This window comes from Scyliorhinus canicula, chromosome 16 (assembly GCF_902713615.1).
Source record: "Scyliorhinus canicula chromosome 16, sScyCan1.1, whole genome shotgun sequence".
In the NCBI taxonomy this organism is placed as follows: Eukaryota; Metazoa; Chordata; class Chondrichthyes; order Carcharhiniformes; family Scyliorhinidae; genus Scyliorhinus; species Scyliorhinus canicula.
The window spans coordinates 137,376,696-137,402,778 of record NC_052161.1 but is presented as its reverse complement, the minus strand read 5'-3'; the positions used below and the strand labels follow the sequence as shown (position 1 = coordinate 137,402,778).

The window sequence follows — 26,083 nt, the reverse complement described above, 5'->3', positions numbered from 1 at the left end:
ATCCAATTATATTTAAATGTCACAACAAATTAAACACAATTAGAAATCAAGTTATTAGGTCGGGTAGATTTACAATTGCTCCCTCTGACAAAATTCTACACCACACATCGCCATTCTGGGATTGCCTGTTTCCAGTGGGATTTCCTATTGGGCAGGAGGACGATATGACAATTCCTCCGACGCATCCTCAAAATGAAAACTTACCTGAGTAAGCATCCCAATTAGGTGAACTGGGGTGGGGATAAACCCTTTGCGGAGATACCAAAGTAAATTTAAGGCGGTTAAATCCCTACTGTTAGCACTGTAACAAGTCAGTATAATAATTTGTATCCGCGACAACGCGCTGGTGAAACAACTAACAGGAGAAAGAGACAACGCTTCTCAAATCAAATTTTGCAAGTACATACTGTGACTGAGAGAAGAGGCATGGGTCGGATCCTGTGTCAGAACGTTACTGGAGACGTTGGCGTCCTCCGACAGGTTTGGAGTGGGCCAGGCCTTGTGGACCAACTTTATCGGGCCCTGCTGGACCGTGGTGTGTTCCGTGAACAATTTGAGCCTTTGCCCCGTAAGGTTGAGACGGGCTGGGCTGATGAGGGGGCGCCGGTGGTGCAAGGAACCGGAACTGGACGCCACCGATCCTGCCACTGATGGAGTTGGGGACATTGAAGGAGAAGATGGCCGGCTTCCTGACTTCAAGGAGAAATAATCTACAGAAAGGGAAAATACAATCGCAGCGCTTCAGTTTCTTGTCTCAACGGCCAAAAATCCATTATCAGTAAACTCTGACAAGACATGTCTTAACTATATGATTCCATATATAATTTCTCAGATATTTTAGCACTTTCACGTTGGAGCAATTGAATCAGGGTCTATTTTTTCTTTCTATGCACTGCAGGCTTCTTGGCCTTACACAACCATCTGTAACGGGCACCATCGGAACGGTTGGGAACTGGACGCCCTCAGGGTAAGTTGGCGATGGCGAGTTCTCTTTCCACAGAGCAGGAACTTTCTTTTAATGGTATCGTCCAACACATGACCTGGCTATAACCCGGTGCAAGGTACCAGTGGGCAACCCCAGGGATGACCCATCGTCGCCACATAATTCTTCCCAAGATGCAAACCTCGAGCTGGACTTTCACTGAAACATTTATCTGATATCCTGAGCATGAATCAGGGATATTTGAGAATAGCAGTGGACTGTGCTGGCACAGGAAAGGTTTAATTGGCAGTCTGTACACAGGTCACCAACTCTCCGTAGATGGATCACTACAAATGGTTTGATTGGGCTGAACTTTGCAGAATCAGAATATTTTCAGTTATTGGGACCATTTACCATTTCCTAACCAGGGGCGGGATTCTCCGTTGCACGTCGTAACGCGGGTTTCCGGCGAGAAAAATCGGTGTTAATCACTCCGGCGTTGGGGCCTTCTTTTAAGCTGGCAATCTCCGTTCCCGGAGGGGCCAGCAGCTGACTGACGCGATACGCGTCAGTTTCACCAGCTGCGTTTTTTGGAGGAGGAGGAGGAGAGAGACAGACCCGGCATTTTTGGGGGGGGGGGGGGGTGTTCCGGCATTTTGGGGGGGGGGGTGGGTGTTCCGGCATTTGGGGGGGGGGGTGTTCCGGCCTTGGGGGGGGGGGGGGTGTTCCGGCATTTGGGGGGAGGGGGGTGTTCTGGCATTTGGGGGGGGGGGGGGTTTCCGACATTTGGGGGGGGGGGGGAGGGGGAGTGTTCCGGCATTTGGGGGGGGGGGGAGGGGGGCTGTTCCGGCATTTGGGGGGGGGGGGGAGGGGGGGTGTTCCGGCATTTGGGGGGGGGGGGTTGTTCCGGCATTTGGGGGGGGGGGTGTTCCGGCATTTGGGGGGGGGGGGGTGTTCCGGCATTTGGGGGGGGGGGGGTGTGTTCCGGCATTTGGGGGGGGGGGGTGTTCCGGCATTTGGGGGGGGGGGGGGGGTTCCGGCATTTGGGGGGAGGGTTTGGGGGCAGCGGCGGGCAGAGAGGGGGGGGCGACTGATGCCCGGGGCCAACGCACCGTCGCCCCCCCTCTGCACGCAGCTGCCCCTACCCCAACCCCCTCCCCTCACCACCCCTACCCCCTTCACCACCCCTACCCCCCTCCAATGCCGCACCCCCCCCCACTAACGGAGGAAGGAAGGGGGGGAGAGGAAGGAAGGGGGACGGAGGAAGGGGGGGAGAGGAAGGAAGGGGGACGGAGGAAGGGGGGGGAAGGAAGGGCGACGGAGGAAGGGCGGGGAAGGAAGGGGGACGGAGGAAGGGGGGGGGGAGGAAGGGGGACGGAGGAAGGGGGGGGGAAGGAAGGGGGACGGAGGAAGGGGGGGGAAGGAAGGGGGACGGAGGAAGGGGGGGGAGGAAGGGGGACGGAGGAAGGAAGGAGGGGAGGAGGAAGAAGGGGGGGAGGAGGAAGAAGGGGGGGAGGAGGAAGAAGGGGGGGAGGAGGAAGAAGGGGGGGAGGAGGAAGAAGGGGGGGAGGAGGAAGAAGGGGGGGAGGAGGAAGAAGGGGGGAGGAGGAAGGAAGGGGGGGGAGGAGGAGAGGGGGGAGAGGAGGAGAGGGGGGGGAGGAGGAGAGGGGGGGGAGGAGGAGAGAGGGGGGGAGGAGGAGAGAGGGGGGGAGGAGGAGAGAGGGGGGGAGGAGGAGAGAGGGGGGAGGAGGAGAGAGGGGGGAGGAGGAGAGGGGGGGGAGGAGGAGAGGGGGGGGAGGAGGAGAGAGGGGGGGAGGAGGAGAGAGGGGGGGGAGGAGGAGAGGGGGGGAGGAGGAGAGGGGGGGGAGGAGGAGAGGGGGGGAGGAGGAGAGGGGGGGGAGGAGGAGAGAGGGGGGGAGGAGGAGAGGGGGGGAGGAGGAGAGGGGGGGGAGGAGGAGAGAGGGGGGGAGGAGGAGAGAGGGGGGGAGGAGGAGAGAGGGGGGGAGGAGGAGAGAGGGGGGGAGGAGGAGAGGGGGGGAGGAGGAGAGGGGGGGGGAGGAGGAGAGAGGGGGGGAGGAGGAGAGAGGGGGGGAGGAGGAGAGAGGGGGGGAGGAGGAGAGAGGGGGGGGAGGAGGAGAGAGGGGGGGAGGAGGAGAGGGGGGGGGGGAGGAGGAGAGAGGGGGTGTGTGTGTGGGTACCGGCCTTCAGAGGGAGGGGGACGGAGTGTGGGTACCGGCGTTGGGGGGGGGGGGGGGGGGGGTTTGCGGCGATGAGGGGGGGTTGCGGCGTTGAGGGTGGGGGGTTGCGGCGTTGCGAGAGATGGGGGGCGGCGTTGGAGGGGGGTAGGGGTGGTGGGGCGTTGGAGGGGGGTGGGGCGTTGGAGGGGGGTGGGGCGTTGGAGGGGGGTGGGGCGTTGGAGGGGGGTGGGGCGTTGGAGGGGGGTGGGGCGTTGGAGGGGGGTGGGCGTTGGAGGGGGGTGGGGCGTTGGAGGGGGGTGGGGCGTTGGAGGGGGGTGGGGCGTGGAGGGGGGTGGGGCGTTGGAGGGGGGTGGGGCGTTGGAGGGGGGTGGGGCGTTGGAGGGGGGTGGGGCGTTGGAGGGGGGTGGGGCGTTGGAGGGGGGTGGGGCGTTGGAGGGGGGTGGGGCGTTGGAGGGGGGTGGGGCGTTGGAGGGGGGTGGGGCGTTGGAGGGGGGTGGGGCGTTGGAGGGGGGTGGGGCGTTGGAGGGGAGTGGGGCGTTGGAGGGGAGTGGGGCGTTGGAGGGGGTGGGGCGTTGGAGGGGGGTGGGGCGTTGGAGGGGGGTGGGGCGTTGGAGGGGGGTGGGGCGTTGGAGGGGGGTGGGGCGTTGGAGGGAGGTGGGGTGGTGAGGGGGGTGGTGAGGGGGGTGGTGAGGGGGGGTGGTGGTTGGGGTAGGGGGCAGCGGCGTACAGAGGGGGGGGCGACGGTGCGTTGGCCCAGGGCATCCGTAGCCCCCCCTCTCTGCCCGCCGCTGCCCCCAAACCCCCCCCCCCCCCGATGCCGCAACCCCCCCCGGATGCCGCAACCTTCCCCGGATGCCGCAACCCCCCCCGATGCCCCCCCCCCGATGCCGCAACCCCCCCCGGATGCCGCAACCCACCCCCCGATGCCCCCCCCGATGCCGCAACCCCCCCTGATGCCGCAACCCACCCCCCGATGCCCCCCCCCCGATGCCGCAACCCCCCCGATGCCGCAACCCACCCCCCGATGCCCCCCCCGATGCCGCAACCCCCCCCCCCGATGCCGCAACCCACCCCCCCCGATGCCGCTACCCACCCCCCCCATGCCGCAACCCAACCCCCCCCATGCCGCAACCCAACCCCCCCCCGATGCCGCAACCCAACCCCCCCCCGATGCCGCAACCCAACCCCCACCCCCCCATGCCGCAACCCAACCCCCCCCCCCCCCCCCCCCGATGGCGCAACCCACCCCCCGACACTGAACGGCGTCAACCATCATCAATGGTTGACGCCGTTTTAAAGCAACTTTGATTTGCGCCGACGTGACCCGTGGCCACGTCGGCGGGACTTCGGCCCATCCGGGCTGGAGATTTGAGGTAAGTGAAAAAAAATTGAAATCCCGCCGGCGCCAGCTGTTTTCAGAGGCTGCCGGCGGGATTTGCACAACGCCGGTTTTTGGCCGGTGGGAGATTTCAAAACCCTGCGGGAGCGGAAATAACGCCGCTGCCCGCCGATTCTCCGACCCTGCATGGGGTCGGAGAATCCCGCCCCTGGTTTGCTGAGCAACGAGCCCTCTGGGTCAATCTTTGGGAAGGAGGTCAATTAGCAGGCTGCCTCTGGATTTGTCACCTAAATAAGAACGGCGGGGCAGCACGGTGGTGTAGTGGTTAGCACTGCTGCCTCGTGGCGCTGAGGACCCAGGTTCAATCCCGACCCTGGGTCACTGTCTGTGGGGAGTTTGCACATAGGGTCATAGACGTTTACAGCATGAAAACAGCCCTTTGGCACAACTTGTCCATGCTGCCCAATTTTTACCACTGAGCTAGTCACAGTTGCCCGCATTTGGCCCATATCCCTCTATACCCTTATTCTCTCCGTGCCTGCGTGGGTCTCACCCCCACAACCCAAAAATGTGCACGGTAGGTGGATTGGCCACGCTAAATTGCCCCTTAATGGGAAAAAATAATTGGGTACTCTAAATTTAAAAAATAATAACTAGGAACAGCGGGAAAGGTTTTTTTTAAATTTTAGAGTACCCAATTCATTTTTGTTTTTCAATTAAGGGGCAATTTAGCGTGGCCAATCCACCTAGCTTGCACATCTTTGGGTTGTGGGGGCGAAACCCACGCAGACACGGGGAGAATGTGCAAACTCCACACGGACAGTGACCCAGAGCCGGGATCGAACCTGGGACCTCGGCGCCGTGAGGCGGCTGTGCTAACTCACTGCGCCACCGTGCTGCCCTCGAAAAGCGGGAAAGTTGAGAAGTGGGAGGGCCGGTCAGCAGTGTGCTGCTGAGAGGAATGCCTCAAAGGAGGGGAGCTGAGAAATGGCTGAGGAATCGACAGCCATCCCTGTACCCCGAGCACCATCTGGGAGAGCAGTTTCTCGGAGCTGCTCCTGCAATGCTGAGTCTCTGCCTGTGGATACTCACAGGCTTGCCATTTACCTTAATAGAATGGCCAGATTGCCCCTTATTTTCATGTTGCTCTGACCTACTGTTGGGCAGCTGGCTTGGCCGAGTCGCCAAGGTTCTGACACGTCGCAGAGCCAATGTGGCACTTTTGAAATGGCATTGTCAATTACAGAAAGGGAGGAATGGACTGTCGGGGAAGGCAGCAGATCCTGATTCACATTTTCTGAGAACGGTGGATCAGCAAATGAGGAAACTTTGTACGAGAGGTATTGTGGGATACTTTTCCTCGGCACTGGGACAAGCTAGGTGGCCTTTCCTAGTTGGGTCCCTGGAGAATAAGCATCCTATTTAAAACTTCGAAGTGTCACCAGATTTTTTTTGTATACGAGAAAATGGATACAATTTGTAAAATATGAGGGCTACAAACTTTGTGGAGCTCCCATGACGTTTTGACACAAGGGGAGGGGTGAGGCGCCAGATGGAGATATTCTTTAAGAAATTGCAGCCATCTGTGATGGCCACTTACAAAGGATACTTGCAAAGACCCAAGGGAAATATGGCCAATACAGGATTCAGGCAAACCCAGAGCCTAAATGTATATTTGCTAACAGAGAACCAGACAGTATCGAAACCCCAGCCGATTTGCATTCTAATGGGCCATTTCCCCAGGACAAAGGACTGGCGCTCAGGTATCAGATACAATTCCAAACACATCGGCACCACTCCCTTCACCCAGGAAGCCCAAACAGCCAAGGTCAATGACTGCTCAGGACACGCCCAGCCATCAAGGCACCCGCCCCTCTATTGGCTCAAATCAAAGGCAGTAATTGAAGACTGAGAATTATTGAGTCCAAAGCTAAGGACCGCCCAAAAGAGCGCGAAACCCCCGAAGGATAAAGAGAGACACTGCCATGTGTTGGATCTCTTTTGCCCCTGGCACACTGCCACTCTGCGGCCTGGCCGACCCCTGAAGCCAATTGCAGCACCACGACCAGAAGCAAGTTCAAGATCAACGATCGCTACCAGACAGATGAGCCCAGCAGAAACAAAGTCACTTCTCCAGACCCAGCCACGCAAGATCCGAACAAAGGCCTTGTTCCCCTGCATAAAGCCAGGTGCCTGAAGGTAAGTACAGGTTGTTGCCGTGTTAGGTGTAATTTAGCTTGTAGTGTTTTTATGTTGCATGTGTGAGTTAATCTTGTGTGTAAATAAACTACTATTGAACTTGAACTAACTGACTGGCTGTTGGGTCTTTGATCGATATCCAGTTGAACCTTGTGGTGGTATCATTTGGTACCTGGCGACTCTGAAAGCAATATCATTAATTTTTTTTTTTTAAATTTAGATTACCCAATTATTTTTTCCAATTAAGGGGCAATTTAGCGTGGCCAATCCACCTACTCTGCACATTTTTGGGTTGTGGGGGCGAAACCCACGCAGACACGGGGAGAATGTGCAAACTCCACACGGACAGTGACCCAGAGCCGGGATCGAACCTGGGACCTCAGCGCCGTGAGGCGGTTGTGATAACCACTAGGCCACCGTGCTGCCCTAGCAATATCATTAATAACTGCCAGACTAATATCTGACTAAAGTAGATATCCCAGACTTGGCAACATTATTGGTGATGCTGGTGGGATAGTATTCCACTCATTATTGGCGTCTCCGGTGCAAATTGGCAACAAAATAGAAAACTGGCTCAATGTACATTCAGCCCCTAAAACACTTGATCTATTGTTGCACAATCAATCAGACTTTGCTAATTGCTAACAGGCTGGGTTTTGATGTCAATATCTACAAGAATAGTGTCCAGTGTTGTTCTTCAATCAAGTTGAGGAACAACTTGATACCTGTGCAATTGATTTTAAACATTCTTCTCTTTGTTGGGTACCCCTTTCTTTTAAAGCAAATAAATGTCTTCAGCTGCACACGCTAAAAGATATTCAACCGTTGCAACTTCCATTTTCACCCGACATTGGCGTGGTGTTTGTTGTGGAATTGTCTCAGTGTTGTAGCTGGTTTCGAGGGAAAGTACATGTGTTTCTTTGATCGGATTTCTTGGGGAGTTCGTAGGTGATATTCATTTCTGAGATACAATAATTATAAGATAAGCTAGGTCCTCTTTTGTTTTAAAGATAGCACTTTTGGGATAAACGAACAATGTTAACCATATTTTTGGCGCCTGTATAATTCACGTGATGAGGATGCAGCTTTTCTATTCGACCGTCTACCCAGGTGCGGCTTAATTATAGAACATTCAGCTCAGTGTTTTTTTTTACACCTGTGTTTTCTTGGGCATGAGTTGTAAACATTTGAGCTAATTACTGCTATCGACATTCCAATTCTAATTACCATTTGAATAGCCTGAATTTGGTGTTTTTAATGCAGAGCTCCCCAAACCTATTTTTAAAAAGAACATTAGCTATCTATTGGGATATCCTTGATTCTTTCTCTCCAGATTCCACCTCCAACATGTTGTTGGGAGTGATGTTGAAGTGAGAACACCAGATTTTTCCTACTCTTACAAAGCACTGCTTCTCCCAGAAGCTTTGAACAGAACGAGCGCACAGGTCTGACATCAATGATGGAGACTAAGGGCTGGATTCTCCGCAGTCTCGCGCCAAAATTGCGGCCGGTGTGGGGGCGGAGAATCCACTTTCACACCGTAATCGGACCCAGCATCGGTCCGCCGATTCTCCGGGCCCCGAAAACCGCCGTGACCGTGGAGTACGCCCCGCCACTGGGGGCGCCATTGCCAGAGGCCCACCCAGTAATCCTCCGCTCCTGACCGGCCGAGTTTCCGACGGCGTGGAACTAACCACCTATTGCCGGTCGGGTTGCTGGCACGTTGGCTGCGGACTCAGTCCCCGGCTTCCCTGGTCAGGGGCGGGACGATCGGAGGCCCGGGGAGGCCTTATAGGCGGCCGGAGATTAAACCTGCACGATTTCAGGCTCGGGCACCCAGCCGATCGGGGGGATGGGGGTCTCTTTTCTCTGTATGGGTCCGTGGTCCGAGACCGCCAAGGAGCTGGATGCGCAGACACCGAACCGGAAGTGCGGGGGCCCGTATCCATAGCTACAGCTGCGAGATTTACTCCGGGTCCATGCTAGCCCTCTGCAGGGCATTGAATTAGTTCAACTTTTTTTACAGGAATTTTGGGAGTAAAACTCCAGTTTTTACACTGGCATAGTCTCGTTTTGGGAGAATCCAGCCCCAGAAGTCTCAGCGATGTCAACACAAACACAGATGTCCTGCCATTTCCTCTTGCTCGGGGAAGAAAGCAACTATTAGCTTCTTGGGGAGCAAGAAAAATAGACTCAACATGTCATCTTGACCTTGATGCAAGTTAGCAGCCAGCTCATCAACAGCTCCAAAACAATGCACAAGATCTGTCCGCTTACTGCATTACCATCGCAAGGGGTAAAAATCTGTTGTATTCACACGCAGCTGCCGGTATTAACGTAGGCCGGTTTATAATAATAATAATGCCACCACTGGCGAGAGAGTGCAATGACAGTGTCACAAGTTTTTAACTTGGGAACTGAATTCGATCTGTACGCTTGCTCCATTATTGCTAACATTTCTCCATCGGTACACTACACTTGGTCTTGACTCCCCGGTCTGCAACAACAACAATATCAACAACAACATGCTGAAAGCATTATGTCTACATTCACGTTTCGTTAATCTCGTCCATTAAAAATTCTTATATCAACATTGACAATGCAATCTGACGTAAACACTGTAATTTGAGCTTCCTACAGGCGATGGAGTCATAACACCACACCCTCCCTCCTGCCCCCAACAGATAGGAGGGTGTAATTACAGCATTTACATGAACAGCTGAAATATTGTGTACAGTTTTGGTCTCCTTATCTGAGGAAGGATGTTTTTGCTATGGAGGGAGTGCAGCGAAGATTTACCAGGCTGATTCCTGGGCGGCAGGTAGTCGATTAGGATTACATTTGCTTGGGGTTTAGAAGATTATGGGGGGGGGATCTCATAGAAACCTATAAAATTCTAACAGGACTAGACAGGGTAATTGCAGGAAGGTTGTTCCCAGTGGCAGGGGAGTCTTGCGGCAGGCGTCAAAAACCTGAGGATACGGGGTAGACCAATTAAGACTGAGCGGAGGAAAAACTCTTTCACCCAGAGAGTGGAATTCTCTACCACAGAAAGTGGTTGAGGTCAAAACATTGTATTTTTTAAGGAGTTAAATACAGCTCTTGGGGCGAAAGAGATCAAAGGCTATTGGGGGAAAGCGGGAATAGGTTACTGAATGGACGATCAACCATGATCATCATGACTGGCGCAGCAGGCCTGAAGGGCCAAATAGCCTTCTCCTTCTAGTTTCATGTTTCTATGTATAGAGAACAGATAAGAGGATTTGATTTATACAAAGACAGAATCTGACATAGTACCAAATAGTTAGAGAGAGAATGCTTTAGAGGTTTTCAGTTTTCCTCCTCAATATTCATGAACAATTGCTTTTTTATCTTAAGCACAGTTCTTCCTATCTTGAGAAAATGCTACGATTAAACCAAACTAATATAATGCAACAGACACAAAGTAGCCTTAGATACACAGCCCAAAGATGTGCAGATTAGGTGGATTGGCCATGCTAAATTGCTGTTAGTGTCCAAAAGGTTAGGAAGGATTTTGGGGTTACAGGGATAGGGTGGAAGTGAGGGCTTAAGTGGGTCGGTGTAGACTCGAAGGGCCAAATGGTCTCCTTCTGCACTGTATGTTCTATGTTCTAGCTACCATTATAAATGTGGGTAAATCTCAAGGGTGAAATTAGATTGATTTTTGCCGCTTTGGTGCAGGAACATGGTATGCAGTTAATGTTGTTTCATTTGCTACTATCTATGTGGCTGATAGTGCTGTGCATTTCTGATTTGTTTCGGTGAGTTGACAGATTATTTCACCCAGAAGCAGGTTAATAATTCATTAAAAAAAAATTTTTTTTAAGAGTACCCCATTAATTTTTATCCAATTAAGGGGAAATGTAGCGTGGCCAATCCACCTAGCCTGCACATCCTTTGGGTTGAGAAGCAGGTTAATAATGAAAGACCGGAAGGCAAATGTTGGCGGTTTCAGGTATTTTGCTTTGTCTTAGATTCAATATTTTGTAGGAATTACCCAGTATTGAAAGAGGGGCTACTAAATAGCACTGGGTTTTTTAGAAAAACGTGGGCTCTATAATCAGTACTTTTCTTGGGCTAAACTCCTCGCAACCCTGTGCAAACTGCAATGTGCTCGGAGATTGGTTTAAATTTCAGAAGAAGCGTCACCTTCTTCTCAGGAAGTCGAGGGTAACTTGCTTGCACCCTGGTTCAGAGATGGCCGATAAGTCAAACACGAGATCTGCATACACAGCCACACGGGTGGCATGGTAGCACAGTGGTTAGCACAGTTGATTCACTGCTCCAGGGTCCCAGGTTCGATTCCCGGCTTGGGTCACTGTCTGTGTGGGGTCTGCACGTTTCTCCCTCTGTCTGCGTGGGTTTCCTCCCAGTGCTCCGGTTTCCTCCCACAGTCCAAAGATGTGCAGGTTAGGTGGATTGGCCACGCTAAATTGCCCTTAGTGTCAAAAAAGGTTAAGTGGGGGGTTACTGGGTGACGGGGATAGGGTGGCGGCGTGGGCTTGAGTGGAGTGCTCTTTCCAAGGGGAGGTGCAGACTCAATGGGCCGAATGGCCTCCTTCTGCACTGTAAGTTCTATGATTCTATGACAGGCAGGCGGTGCTAGATGAGCTGTTTGGAGGCTCCTGCGTTCTTTCCAACACTCTGACAGCACTTGTGTTTGCTCCCAACAGTCTCTCGATGTGTTCGAATGAAACTTGTCCATTCTGGTCGGTCACAAGCCAGGGTCTCCAATGAGTTGGCAGAGAGGCTGATCTCTTTGGGGATGCTTTAGGGACATCCCTGAAGCTTTTTTGCTGTCCTCTTGGTAGTCTACGACCATGACTGAGTTCCACGTCGAACAACTGCTTTGGGAGTCTGGTAGTCAGGCATATGACCCACATGCCCTGCCCACTGGAAATGGGTTTGAGTGATTAGTGTCTTGATGCTGGGTATGTTGGCTGGGGGGAACGATACTGCCATTGGATTTGGAGGTCCGTGCAAATACACTGTGCTTCCCTGGTGCTTTGAGGTGCCTGCTGTGGCCATCCAAGTCTCTGAAGCCAATGGAAGAGTGTGAATCACTGCTGCCTGGTGGGCTATGAACTTATTCTCGGGTTTGAGGCCCTAGTCCTTAAATACTCCTTTCCTCAGTCAGTTGAAAGCCAAGCAGGCACTTTTGAAAGCGATAATGAACTTTGTCAGTTCTGCCTGCCTTCATCGAGAGGAGGCTCCCAAATATGAAAAAAAGCCCAAACTTTCCACGAGGTTTTATATTGTAACATTTCCATGTTTACCTTTGTGAGGAGGATTCGTCCAATCTTACAAGCCGTCACTCCAGCCTGAACCTTGGAGCGATTGATGTTACCCCGGACCAAATGCAGTTAACGTTTTATGCCTCTCTGCTTTACCTACTTCATCAAGTACGAGTATCAGATGGCTTTCCGAAACCAGCGACTGCAGAATGGCATTTCTTAAACTTTCACATTGGAACATATTAAATTCTTAAGAGGTTTGACAGGGCCAATGCTGGGATAATGTTTTCCCCGGCTGGGGAGTCTAGAATCGGGGGCCACAGTCTCAGGATTAGGAGTCGACCATTTAGGACTGAGACGAGTTGTTTACCGAAAGGGTTGTGAACCGTTGAAATTCCCAAACCAAGAGAAACCATGTGCATGTTGAGCGTATCCAAGTCAGAAATCAAAGACTTTTGGGTTTGATGGAAATTGAGGGATATTCAGATTTGGAAATGTGCAGCCAAGGTAAAAGATCAATCATGTTCTTCTTAAATGTGTTCTTCCCCGGCACAGTAGCCCAGTGGTTAGCACTGTTGCTTCACAGCACCAGGGTCCCGGCTTCGATTCCCAGCTTGGGTCACTGTCTGTGTGGAGTCTGCATGTTCTCCCCGTGTCTGCGTGGGTTTCCTCCGGATGCTCCGGTTTCCTCCCACAAGTCCCAAAAGACGTGCTTGTTAGGTGAATTGGACATTCTGAATTCTCCCTCCGTGTACCCGAACAGGCGGCGGAATGTGGCGACTAGGGGCTTTCACAGTAACTTCATTGCAGTGTTAATATCGGCCAACTTGTGACAATAATAAAATATTGAGTATTAAATGGCAGAGCAGGTTTGCAGGGCAGAATGAACTTCTCCTGCTCCTATTTCTTATGTTTAGCAATTTATACATTGGCCTATTTCACAGAACTTATTCAGATTGTATATCTGCAACAGTGTTTTATTTCAAATGTGATATATTTGATGACCAAATTAGCGTTATATGAAGGAAGACACAGAATATGCTGGAGATGCTTAGCATTGCCTGACTCGTGTTTCCACTGTATTCCGTCCTTAATTCAGATTTTCAGCATCCATAGTATTTTGCTTTTGCAATGATTTAACACCATCATACCCCCAGGACATCCCAAAACGCGACACAGTAAGTTAAGAGCAGTTATTGTTTTGTGTACACATATGGCAGCCAATGTAGGCTCCTCATGGTCCCAAAACAGCGAATGAGACCAATTAAACAGTAGTGATAGTGTAGTTTGAGAGATGAATGTTGGCCAGGATATTCTCCTGTTCTTCTTTGAATAGCGCCTTGGGATCTTATTGCCTCAAAAGTGAATGTACCATCAAGGAGCAAAGATAATGCCCAACCGCTTTACTGCACTGAATTTTGATCCATCAGAATAAGCATTTGATTTCTGAATCATATCGTGTGGTGTGAGCTACTTTTATATTCGAGCTGTTTTAGTTAGAAAAGCTGGATGCACAACTCTGTCACCAAGATAATGGAATTTATGCTTTAGTAACGTGAACATATTTCACTGGCTCAAAGACAATGCTCTCCCCAGAGTAAATGCTGCGTACAGGGCTTTTAAATGCAAAAATCTCAAACTCCCCGATTCTGATACATTACGGGCTGAGAAGTAATTAGTTGATGATATAGTAAGTTTGCAATCTGCCCTCATTAGAAGCATACCACATTATTCTCTGCCAATTGGGGGAGGTCATTCAACCTCTCACCAGTCAAATAATGACGGATCTGTGATTCAATTCCACATTTGGGCAGCACGGTAGCACAAGTGGCTAGCACTGTGAGGCTTCACAGCACCAGGGTCCCAAGTTCGATTCCCCGCTGGGTCACTGTCTGTGTGGAGTCTGCACGTTCTCCCCGTGTCTGCGTGGGTTTCCTCCGGGTGCTCCGGTTAGGTGGATTGGCCTTGATAAATTGCCCTTGGTGTCCAAAAGGTTAGATGGGGTTATTGGATTACAGGGATGGGGTGGAAGTGAGGGCTTAAGTGGGTCGGTGCAGACTCGATGGGCCGAATGGCCTCCTTCTGCACTGTATGTACTATGTCAAACATGCCTGCCATTGATGTGTCCTCTGGCTAACAAAACTCTCTCAGTCAATCTCAGGCTTATAATTGATCAATCATAGAATTTACAGTGCAGAAGGAGGCCATTTGGCCCATCGAGTCTGCACCGGCTCTTGGAAAGAGCACCCTACCCAAGGTCCACACCTCCACCCTGTCCCCATACCTCAGCAACCCCACCCAACACTAAGGGCAATTTTGGATACCAAGGGCAATTTAGCATGGCCAATCCACCTAACCTGCACATCTTTGGACTGTGGGAGGAAACCGGAACACCCGGAAGAAACCCACACACACACGGGGAGAACGTGCAGACTCCGCACAGACAGTGACCCAAACCGGGAATCGAACCTGGGACCCTGGAGCTGTGAAGCAATTGTGCTAACCACAATGCTACCGTGCTGCCATTTGTGGGAGAGAGTTCCAAATGTCTACTATCCTTTGTGTTTCCGAATTTCATTCTTGAACAGTTTGGCTCTCATGTTTACAGAATGTCCTCAAGTCCTAGACTCCCTTACCAGCATAAACCATTTTCCCCAATTTACCCGGTTTCCTGTAAAAACTTGAAAACTTCAATCAAATCACTCCTTAACTTTACGTTTGTGTCTTGCAATTTAACCCTCGGGGACCCAGATATAATCCAGTCCCAGCAGAGCTTCATTTGAACTCAAGTACATTCATAGCGATTTGAAAGATGTTTTGCTGTTACAAATAAACATACCTGAAGGAGGTGAATCCTTGCCCATTGTTGTTTGGGATGGCGGGCGGCTCCCACTGAACAAATAGCCAGAATCTGTTAAAGAACATGAACATAAACTTTAGTTTCCAACCATCGGGATTCACTTGAAACACCCGCAATTTGGGCTGCATGAATATTGATATTGCTGTCGGAGCAGAAAAACTTGGGAAATAATTCAGGAGACGATAATAAAATAAATCGTTCCCAAAGTTCACATTGCAACTGTAATCTGTATCAATTATAGACATGTTCAGCTGATATAGCTCACAGAAGCACACAGTGCACTGACAGATAGGTAGAGATAAGCACTAATCCTCTACTTTTGTCAAGTTAACATGTTGGTACACGAATGACCGATGAGAGTGATGAAGATAGCAATTCATCTGACAAGTAATGATCTGTCAAATAACTTGAGCATTACAGCAATACTCGATGTGTCAGTGCTGCTCAAAAGAAATAGACCCAAGACAGTTTACCCTTAAGGATTCATTTTATCACATATTACAATATATTAGCAGGAATTCTATTACTATAGGGATTATATTTTAGACTGCGGTCATAGGATCGGAGAATGATAGAGCACAGAAGGAAGCAATTTGATCCATTGTGCGTATGCCAGATCTCTGTTACAGCTATCTGATTAGTTTCATTCCCTTGCTCTTTCTCCGTAGAATTATTTCCCTTCAAGTATTTCCCGAATTCTCTTTTGAATGTCACTATTAAATCTATTGAATCTGTTTCCGCCACCCTTTCAGGCAAAGAATCCTAAACCACAAGAGGTCATTGTGAGAACAAAGAACAAAGAAAAGTACAGCACAGGAACAGGCCCTTCGGCCCTCCAAGCCTGTGCCGACCATGCTGCCCGACTAAACTAAAATCTTCTACACTTCCTGGGTCCGTATCCCTCTATTCCCATCCTATTCATGTATTTGTCAAGATGCCCCTTAAATGTCACTATCATCCCTGCTTCCACCTCTTCCGGCAGCAAGTTCCAGGCACCCACTACCCTCGGTGTAAAAAAACTTGCCTCGTACATCTCCTCTAAACCTTGCCCCTCGTACCTTAAACATATGCCCCCTAGTAATTGACCCCTCTACCCTGGGGAAAAGCCTCTGACTATCCACTCTGTCTATGCCCCTCATAATTTTTTAAGACCTCTATCAGGTCGCCCCTCAACCTCCTTCGTTCCAGTGAGAACAAACCTCTCATCATAGCTAATGCCCTCCATACCAGGCAACATCCTGGTAAATCTCTTCTGCCCCCTCTCTAAAGCCTCCACATCCTTTTGGTAGTGTGGTGACCAGAATTGAACACTATACTCCAAGTGTGGCCTAACTAAGGTTCTATATAGCTGCAACATGACTTGCCAATTCTTATACTCAATGTCCCGGCCAATGAAGGCAAGCATGCCGTATGCCTTCTTAACTAACTTCTCCACCTGTGTTGCCCCTTTCAGTGACCTGTGGACCTGTACACCTAGCTCTCTGACTTTCAATACTCTTGAGGGTTCTACCATTCACTGTATATTCCCTACCTGCATTAGACCTTCCAAAATGCATTACCTCACATTTGTCCGGATTAAACTCCATCTGCCATCTCTCCACCCAAGTCTCCAAACAATCTAAATCCTGCTGTATCCCCTGACAGTCCTCATCGCTATCCGCAATTCCACCTACCTTTGTGTCGTCTGCAGACATACTAATCAGACCAGTTACATTTTCCTCCAAATCATTTATATATACTACGAACAGCAAAGGTCCCAGCACTGATCCCTGCGGAACACCACTAGTCACAGCCCTCCAATTAGAAAAGCACCCTTCCATTGCTACTGTCTGCCTTCTATGACCTAGCCAGTTCTGTATCCACCTTGCCAGCTCACCCCTGATCTCGTGTGATTTCACCTTTTGTACCAGTCTACCATGAGGGACCTTGTCAAAGGCCTTGCTGAAGTCCATATAGACAACATCCACTGCCCTACCTGCATCAATCATCTTTGTGACCTCTTCGAAAAACTTATCAAGTTAGTGAGACACGACCTCCCCATGCTGCCTCTCACTAATACGCCCATTTGCTTCCAAATGGGAGTAGATCCTGTATCGAAGAATTCTCTCCAGTAATTTCCCTACCACTGACGCAAGGCTCACCGACCTGTAGTTCCCTGGATTATCCTTGCAAACAAATCCAAGCAAAAAAATATTTTCTCACATCATAAGCTCATAAAATATGGAAGCCGAATTACGCCATTCAGCCCATTTAGTCTGCTCCGCCATTCTATCATGGCTGATATGTGCCTCATCTGCTACCTACAATGTTACAGACCAAGAGCTGGATTGCGAAATCAGCCAGAGCATCTCCTCCCTCGAACACGTGGCCTCGGAGCGAGAGTCGGCAATTTAGCCTCCCGAGCCTAACACCCTCAATGTGATGATGGCTGATCCCATCCTGGCCTCAACTCCGCCGTCCTGCCCGTTCTCCATAACCCTTCAACCCATTACCAATTAAAAATCCGTCTAACTCGGGCAGCACAGTGGCAAGCACCGCTGCCTCACGGTGCCGAGGTCCCAGGTTCGATCCTGGCTCTGGGTTATTTAAAATCTATTTAAAAAATTAAATTTTTAAAAATCCGTCTAACTCCTCCATAAATTTACTCACTGTTCCTGCATCCACCGCACTTTGGGGTTCATTTGCCAATTGCCTTAATTCAGTGTCATCTAGTTATTGGCCCTTCTGCCAATGGAAACAGTTTCCCCTTACTTACACTATCAAAATCCTTCATAATTTGGAATACCTCTATCAAATTTCCTCTTAAGCTTCAAGGAGAACAACCCCAGGTTCTTCAATCTCTCCACATAACCGAAATCCATCAGCATGGAATTATTCTAGGAAATCTCTGCCACACGCTCTCTCTTTACGTTTTTGACTTCCTTCCTAAAGAGGTGCCCAGAATTGAGCACAATACTCTGGCTGAGGCCTACCCAGTGTTTGATAAAGGCTTAGAGCAACTTTCTTGCTTTCTGCATGCTGTTAATCTGTTAAAGCCAAGGATCAGATGTGGTTCAACAGAAGGGATGCACTCAAGAATGTGCCTACGACAATTTGACGTTTAATGCAGAGGATACATCAGCAGTTTTTAATTCTCCCCACAAGATTGTCTGCATCTAGCAAACAATGTAGAAGTTAAAACCGGAAATTATTCCCAAGCACTGTCTCACCTTTCCTTTTAAAACAAAATATGCTTTGTACCCCTGTTGCTACAGCCCCTCCCCAATCGCACTTCCCAAGACAGAAGAGCCTGTTTATAATATCAAAACATGGAAACAATTCATTTTGGTAAAGTTGCAGAGTTAGAGCAGAGAATTAAGGAGCACCTTACCTTTGGCTAGAGACGCTGGCATTGTTTAGTATATTCAGGAGCAAGGAGGAATTGTGGCTTAAACAAAACTGTTGTGTAAATGTATGAAGTTTGGTTAACAGATCACCAAAGAGCAATCAGATACCAGCAGACAGGCCGCACATTTCCAACACTCACAGATTCACTTTCAATCAGGAGCGTGTAACTGATTCCGCAGTTACTAAATAATGAAAGTAATAGTTATTGAGGCACTTTACGCTTATTTCAAAGTCGTCCCAACTCAAAACATCTTTAATGCGCTAAATTCCCACTTTGCGCATTGCCCCTTACAAAATACCGGATAGCTCAGTTATGTTCGTAAATCGCAAAAGACGTCCGAATCATCAATAAACTATAGATTTGATCTAATTAAACAAAAGCAGGAATCCCCTCATGTCTGAAAGTTGTCGATTTTAATGGTGAAGTGGAGCATTGCTGACCTACTGCGCTAACTATTGCTCAGCCCTTTGATCTGCCGTGCTTCTGACAGATCACTTCAAAGACATGTATAGACCATGAGAGGTGATAAAAGGAAGTTTTCTTTCCTCACTGTGTGACATAGGATGGTCAAGTAACTGTAGGATAAACTGCAGAGTACTGCCAATGATGTCTACATCAAATATCTGATATAATAGAACCTCTCACATTGTTCTGAGTAACAACATGTTTCCCCTGGAATTAAAGCAAAGCATTTTTCACATTCCTTGCACCATAACTTTGTTCATGTTCCTTTCAGGTGTTGGGCACTGCTGGCAGAAAAATGAATGCGGCAGGTAATCCGCAGGAACCGTCATGCCGTCACAAAACAGGGGGAAACAATGATCCCCAACACCTGCAGGTCAGAGGTCAAAGACTCAATCTCTTAAAGCATCTAGGGTTGAATGTTCGGGCTAATAGGAGCACTAAATATGTCAAACTAGTGCGATACTCTGCGTATTTCTTCATGTGCAGGTGTGAGCGGAGTCTGTGTTGAATGTAGTACCAGGACCTTTAGGCTGTTCCCCCCCCCACCATCGCCCCCCCCCCCCCCCCCCCCCCCAAAGATCTCCGAGAACAGATTAATCGCTTTCCTCACATAGTCAGTGAACCCTGTTGCCCCACACACATAGGAAGTAGTTAAAAGCAGAGAATACATTAATGGAGAAAAATGTGAACGATGGAACAGTTTGAGAAGATAATGGTTGGAAAGAGGTTTGTAGATATTTATCCCAGTTAGCTCTGAATTTGAAAACGACTTAAAATATATGTTGCAACAGCAGAGTATCGCACGTATGAACTGACATAGAACATAGAACATAGAACAGTACAGCACAGAACAGGCCCTTCGGCCCTCGATGTTGTGCCGAGCAATGATCACCCTACTTAAACCCACGTAACCCGTATACCCGTAACCCAACAATCCCCCCATTAACCTTACACTACGGGCAATTTAGCATGGCCAATCCACCTAACCCCGCACATCTTTGGACTGTGGGAGGAAACCGGAGCACCCGGAGGAAACCCACGCACACACGGGGAGGACGTGCAGACTCCACACAGACAGTGACCCAGCCGGGAATCGAACCTGGGACCCTGGAGCTGTGAAGCATTGATGCTAACCACCATGCTACCGTGAGGCCCCAATGACCTGGTCATTGTACTTCTGGCGAGGAGGGGAAAGATGATTTGACAATCATTTTTACACAACCACAAAAAGCGGCTGGTTTTGAAAAAACACAAGCAATTCAGAGACATTTTGGGCGGCATGATAGCACAGTGGTCAGCATTGTTGCTTCACAGCGCCAGGGTTTCAAGTTCGATTCCCGGCTTGGGTCTGTGCGGAGTCTGCACATTCTCCCTGTGTCTGCCTGGGTTTCCTCCGGGTGCTCCGGTTTCTTCCCACAAGTCGTGCTTGTTAGGTGAATCGCACATTCTGAATTCTCCCTCTGTGCCTCCGAACAGGCGCCGGAATGTGGCGACTAGGGGCTTTTCACAGTAACTTCATTGCAGTGTTAATGTAAGCCTACTTGTGACAACAATAAAGATGATTATAAATTCTAATTAGCTATCCTGTGCATGACATACAACTGAACTCTGCAATGTGGTGTATCGCCAGAAGCCACCAGTTGAATCCAACAAGAGGGTCGCCCCATGCTGTTGAACATCCCGCCACTCACCACAGTGTTGCGACTTTTCAGGATGTTGAGCAAACAGGGGGGGGGTGAACATGCCTCCACCCTCCATCCGGGCTGGACAGCCTTCCTCAACACCCACCTCAACTCGCAGAAAGCCTTTCGGAGCCACAAGCATAACCTTCGACAAAACGTCCTCCACCCTGACGAAGTTTGGAAAGCCAGACGGAGCTCACAGGAAGTCACCACCACCACCGGGACCGGGACATGACGGATCCCTGGCTTCAAACATCCCCAAAAACCACAGCAGATGAGAATTCTTGACGGCCAATGGAAAATTGAAAAAATCTTCAGTGTGCGACCAGAACAGATACCGAGCACTGAAGGCCAAATGCCCGATTGACAAATATAGTGGAGGCTCATTAGTAAAACACACCACCACTACACCTGACAAAATTAATTGGTTTAATCACCTGAATATCAAACTGCCGTTATCACTCTACATATACATCAGAAAAATATAAGAAAATATTCCGATTAATTAAACTCTCTCAGTATGAAGGTAACCGAATTCACCACAGATCTGTACCCAACATGCACTTCCATTCACTGAAATAACTTCCCCCCCCCCCCCGACATCATACACAATGTTTTCCAACTAATTCAGGGACACTGAAAATTTGGGCAGAATTGTTGCCATTTTTCGGCAAATGTCAGGTCGGCAGGAAGAGGAGTCTAATCTGCCGCCTGCACTCCTGGCTTTTCCCGCCTTATAATTTGACCCTTAAGTAAGGGAGGGGTCGCACCATGTCATGCCGGCCTGGTGCCTCTGAATGGGCCCGCCCCGCTAGCAACTTAGGCTCTTGAAAGATTGCGGGGGGGGGGGGGGGGGGGGGGGGGGGCAAGTGCCAGGGCATGGCCCTTTCCCCACCCTAGAGGCTGTACCTAACTGTGCACCTCCAGAGGGTTTTGTTCGCCAGGCGCATGTCCTGGGGGATCTGTTGTGATTCACATCGGTATCAATGGACAGTCCAACACAGGGGACACACAGGTGTAAAGGTGTGATAATGAAATATACATTATTGCAAATTGACATCCCGATGTTTAAACTCAGGATCCCCGTAATATCATGGGTGAGGTGGAGGGGGAGCACTCAAGCCGGGAAACCCCCACTGGTATACAAGCTTTTTCTGGTCTCACTCTGGATTTGGGTAGGGGCGGGAAGCAGAGGAAGGGAAATGACTATGCTTTCTGATATTATTCGGCACAGTGGTTAGCACCGTTGCTTCACAGCTCCAGGGTCGCAGGTTCAATTCCACCACACTGTGTGTGTGGCGTCTGCACGTTCTCCCCGTGTCTGCGTGGGTTTCCTCCGGGTGCTCTGGTTTCCTCCCACGAGTCCCGAAAGACGTGCTTGTTAGGTGAATTGGACATTCTGAATTCTCCCTCTGTGTACCCGAACAGGCGCCGAAATGTGGCGACGAGGGGATTTTCACAGTAACTTCATTACAGTGTTACTGTAAGCCTACTTGTGATAGTAATAAAGGTTATTATTATTATTCCACTTGGCTTGCAGAGGGGAAGCGGCGAGGTGGTAGCGCGGAGGATGATTCTTATCAGACATGAATAATCTGAGTGAACCGCGAGGCCGGAAGACAAAAGGCACGAAAAGCGATAAACACCGAGATTCATGCTGCAAGCAAACACCGTCCTCATCGAAACTCAACAAAGCTGGCCCCCCCCATTCCTGGAGACCCCCAGCTTAAACACCGCCGCCTGAGCCCAGCTGCACGGTGAAAAGGATACAAAAAGAACAAATTAATTGACTGTTCCTTTTAACATGACCATTGTTTGCCTTTCAAGTGAGACACAATGAGGGAAGATGATCCTTTCAGGTCAGATCATCAGCAATTTCTGCTGACCCCCCCTTCTGAGAAACGCATGCACATTTCACCTGGCTTTGTGTGGTGTATTGATCAGAGGCATGTCAACAGCTTTTGTTCTCCAACTCTCTACTCCATTTATCACCATCGGCACCTGACAGGTCTTCAAGAAAATAGGGGCGACAACCGAGTGCAGCCTGCCGGACAAACTTGAACTCATGCGAGGCTGTCAGCCTCAAATCATAAATCTTTCCAGGGTCAACTGCTTGTCTTCGACTATCGCCCGCACACCAACATTTATCAAGCAAGACTGGTTTCTTCCCTCCTCTCTCTCCCCTCAATGGGCTAATGCAAATGCAAGGTACGACTTTCAGCTGAGAAATCAAGGAGTATGTTCACCATCTGTTTTCACACATCCCTCAAGTTCATTCTTAAAGACTAAAAAAAAGGAAATGCGAGCTTTAAACAAAATAGAAAGCCTGTGCTGTAGGTGTCATCGGCACATAACTTGTTGGTAGTTGGACGCCTTTTAAAAAAATATATATATTCCACACCATGGCCAGTCTTTTCTTGTGCAAGGGGGAAAAAAACCTCAGGGAGGTGGAAAACGAGCAAAGAACTCTGCAAGAACGGGAATGCAGAGTACCTGCCAGACTTAAATGGCGGGACCGTGTGGATTTAATGCTTGGTAGCTGCCCAGATGGACAATCCGACCGGCATGGATAGCAGTAGCGGGAGGCCGGGGCCAGAGATCACTGGGATGGCCCAGGCCCTGGCTGATCGAGTGGGGCAGGGTGGCCAACTCCCGCCTGCCAGGGGGCTCGACGGGAGGGCTTGTGGGAGACAAAGTGCTCGTATTTAACTCTTTAACCATCTCCCATTTGATGGATGGGTTAATAGAGAGATTCTAAGTCCATGCCATTGACTCCCAGACAGTGACAAGCCCAAAGTAACTTGCTAAACGTTTCTAAAATCAACCATCAAGGTTCCCCTAGCTTTGTCGGCTTGTGGATAAACAGTAACAGAATGTATACAGCACCTTTGATGTAGAAAACATGTTGTGACGTTTAAGAAAAGCAAATACTATTACTCCTATTCCAATGCTCCCATCCTCCATAAACTTCAGCCCATCCAAAACTCCATACCCTAACAGGCACCAGGTCCCATTCAACCATCACCCCTGTTCTTGTTTTGAGATTTCGCATTCTTGCTTTCAAATTCCTCCGTGACCCACACTCCTCTCTATCCTCCAGCCCCACAACGCTGCGAGATATCAGCACTTCTGCATCCCTGACTATAATCTCTCCATCTTGGTTGGCTTTGCCTAGGCTGTAAACTCCGGAATCCCCTTCATCAGCCTCTTTTCCTCTCTTGCCTCTAAGAAGGTCCTCCAAACTGATCTCACTGACCAAGCTTTTACTGACCCGCCCCAACAATTCCTTCTGCGGCCTGGTCGCAAATCTTGTCTGGTAACGCTCCTGTGAAACACCTTGGCATATTTTATGGTAATAAAAGGTGTCACATAAGCTTAAGACACTTGCTGTAGCACTGTTAGTTGGAGACAATGATGGAATAATGTAGTGGAGAGCAGCCTGCGCTCCCTTTACATAGTAAGAAGTCTTACAACACCAGGTTAAAGTCCAACTTCTTACTGTGCTCACCCCAGTCCAACGCCGGCATCTCCACATCATCCCTTTACATTGACGACGACCCCCCCCCCCCCCCCCATCCCCAGCCTATTGACTCAACAAATGATAGCACAATACAAACAGAAAATGCTGGATAAACTCAGCAGGTCTGGTAGCATCTGTGAAGGGAGAAACAGAGTTAACGTTTCAATACAACCCTCCTTTGGAATGACGGCATGATATTATGCGCCATCGACGATGCAACAACTTTGCTAACCAAATGCCAAAAATAAACAGGGAGCTCCACTCTACACACGCACGGCGCTATTTTCCCCTCGTGGCTGCTGCCTCCGGGTGATCCACAAAAATAAGATTTAAACAGGGCGTGTTTTATGAACGATTGACCTTTGAACTTAAAAAATGGTTCGCACACCTTGAGATGGCTTTTTGAAAAAAAAATTAATGTCCTGAAAATCTAAAGCCCTTCTTAAAAATACCCACGCAAAAAACCCAGACAACAAAGCCCCCACCCTGACCCAAAGCTATTTTTATCCCTTTGTTGACACTTGAGCGTTCAAATACGAACGTAGAAAGCAATTCTGTAATTTTCGCACTGTAATTACAATTCCAGACTAAAACGCTCCATAATTCAAAGTAATCACTGAACTACAGAACCAGCAAATACTAATTAAAAAAGGGTTAACAAAGGCTTCAGGTATAAAGTCAAGTAACATTAGGTGGAACAATAATACACACAAACTGGTGCAAATGCATAATCAGTGTTTATTATTACAGCAAATATCTGACAATTAAATTATATGTAGTGTCACCCGCCAGGCTGTTGCCAATGGAGTTGGCGCTTCAGGCAAACTACCTACTTCACCCATTTAATTCTTTGTCCCTGCATCAAAATCTTTGTCCCAGATTCAACCTTGCCAACCGGCAGCCTCGTCCACCCCTACCTCTTTGCTGTTGTGTGGTTTCCCAGGCTGGTGACTGGAATCACAGCAATGCGGTTGACTCGACACTGCCCTCTGAAATGGCCCAGCGAGCCACTCAAATTGTATCTTATCCTTACCAAAGTCTACAAAAAGGCATGAAACCAGCTGTGTCACCTGCCATTGACCTAGTCACAGGAAATTACAACAACAAACTCAGCCCCGTTGACATTACAGCCCTCCTTACTAATGCCTGGGGGCTTGTGCCAAAATTGGCAGAGTTATCTTACGGATGAGTTAAGCAACTGTCTGCTATAGTCATACTCATGGAATCATGGCACCACCATCACTGGGTAGGTCCTGTCCCGCCGACAGGTCAGACCTACCAGACGCGGTGGCACAGTGGTATATAGAGTTCTTCATTAGGATGGACAGTGAAGACGGATCTGAAACTGGGGTCTGAAATCAAAACAAAGCAAACTACAAAGGTGTGAGGTGTGAGTTAAGATTTGCAGGGGAAGTTCATTAAAAGGCATGATGGTGGATAGGCAATGGCTAATATTTAAGGACTGAATGTATGGATTGCAACAGTTATACGTTCCTTATACCGATCCTCCATTTGGCTGGGGGCTAGCATCCGAGCAACATAGAGCACCCAACTCCAGCTGCCGATACTGCCCGGAGAATTGCTGGATCCGTGCAACATGGCGCCCATCACGTTCGGACCCCGCCTGCGAAATAGTGGCCCACCTTTGGCCGCCTTGGGAGCCCCGGACAACCCCCAACAGTGCCCCCAGCCCCTGACAAAGTCCCCCCTGCGCGCTGATCGGCCCTCCCTCAACTGTGGCGACGCTGGACTGAGTCCGCAGCCGCCACACCGAGTTCCCAATGGGCGAGGCCATGAGCGATCCACGCCGTCGGGAACACGGAGGGTTGGGGGCGCAGCAGTGCGGGGTGGGCCTCAGACAATGTCCTGAGGCCATCGATAGGGTGCACGGAGGGGGCGGAGAATCGCGAAAGCAGCGCCGCCCCCGATTTGGTCGGGATCGGGTATTCTCTGGCCGATCTCCGAACGCGATTTCCGTGTCGATGACCAGAGAATCCCGCCCAGTAGTTTCCAGAAATGCCAAGGAATCAAGGATCGAGTGAGCGAGGAATTAAAGGAAAATAGTATTAATAGTAAAAAAAAAGTGCTGGAGAAATGGGACTGAATGCTGATAAATCCCCAGGGCCTGATAATCCACATTCCACGGTCTGAAAGTAGGTGGTCATGGAAATTGAGATGTTGGTTGTCACCGTCCAAAATTCTGCAGGTTCTGGAACAGTCCCGGCAGACAGTGGGTGTCAAATGTAACCTCGATA

General features: G+C 49.7%; 1 protein-coding gene across 5 annotated transcripts in view; it reads right to left on the bottom strand.

Moving 5' to 3' along the window:
• The window catches only part of tmem201 (transmembrane protein 201), a 175,249-nt gene that overhangs the window by 26,610 nt on the left and 122,556 nt on the right, over positions 1-26,083 (bottom strand). For 4 of the 5 annotated variants that reach the window (XR_005457413.1, XM_038773543.1, XM_038773542.1 and 1 more), the window contains exons 8-9: positions 14,753-14,824; positions 408-710 (exon numbers count right to left, since the gene is read on the bottom strand). Coding sequence is in view for 4 of the 5 variants with exons in the window: in XM_038773543.1 (XP_038629471.1) it covers positions 408-710; positions 14,753-14,824 (375 nt within the window). In the remaining variant the exon portion in view is untranslated. The remainder of the gene's footprint in view (positions 1-407; positions 711-14,752; positions 14,825-26,083) is intronic. The other variant, XM_038773545.1, reaches the window with a different exon arrangement.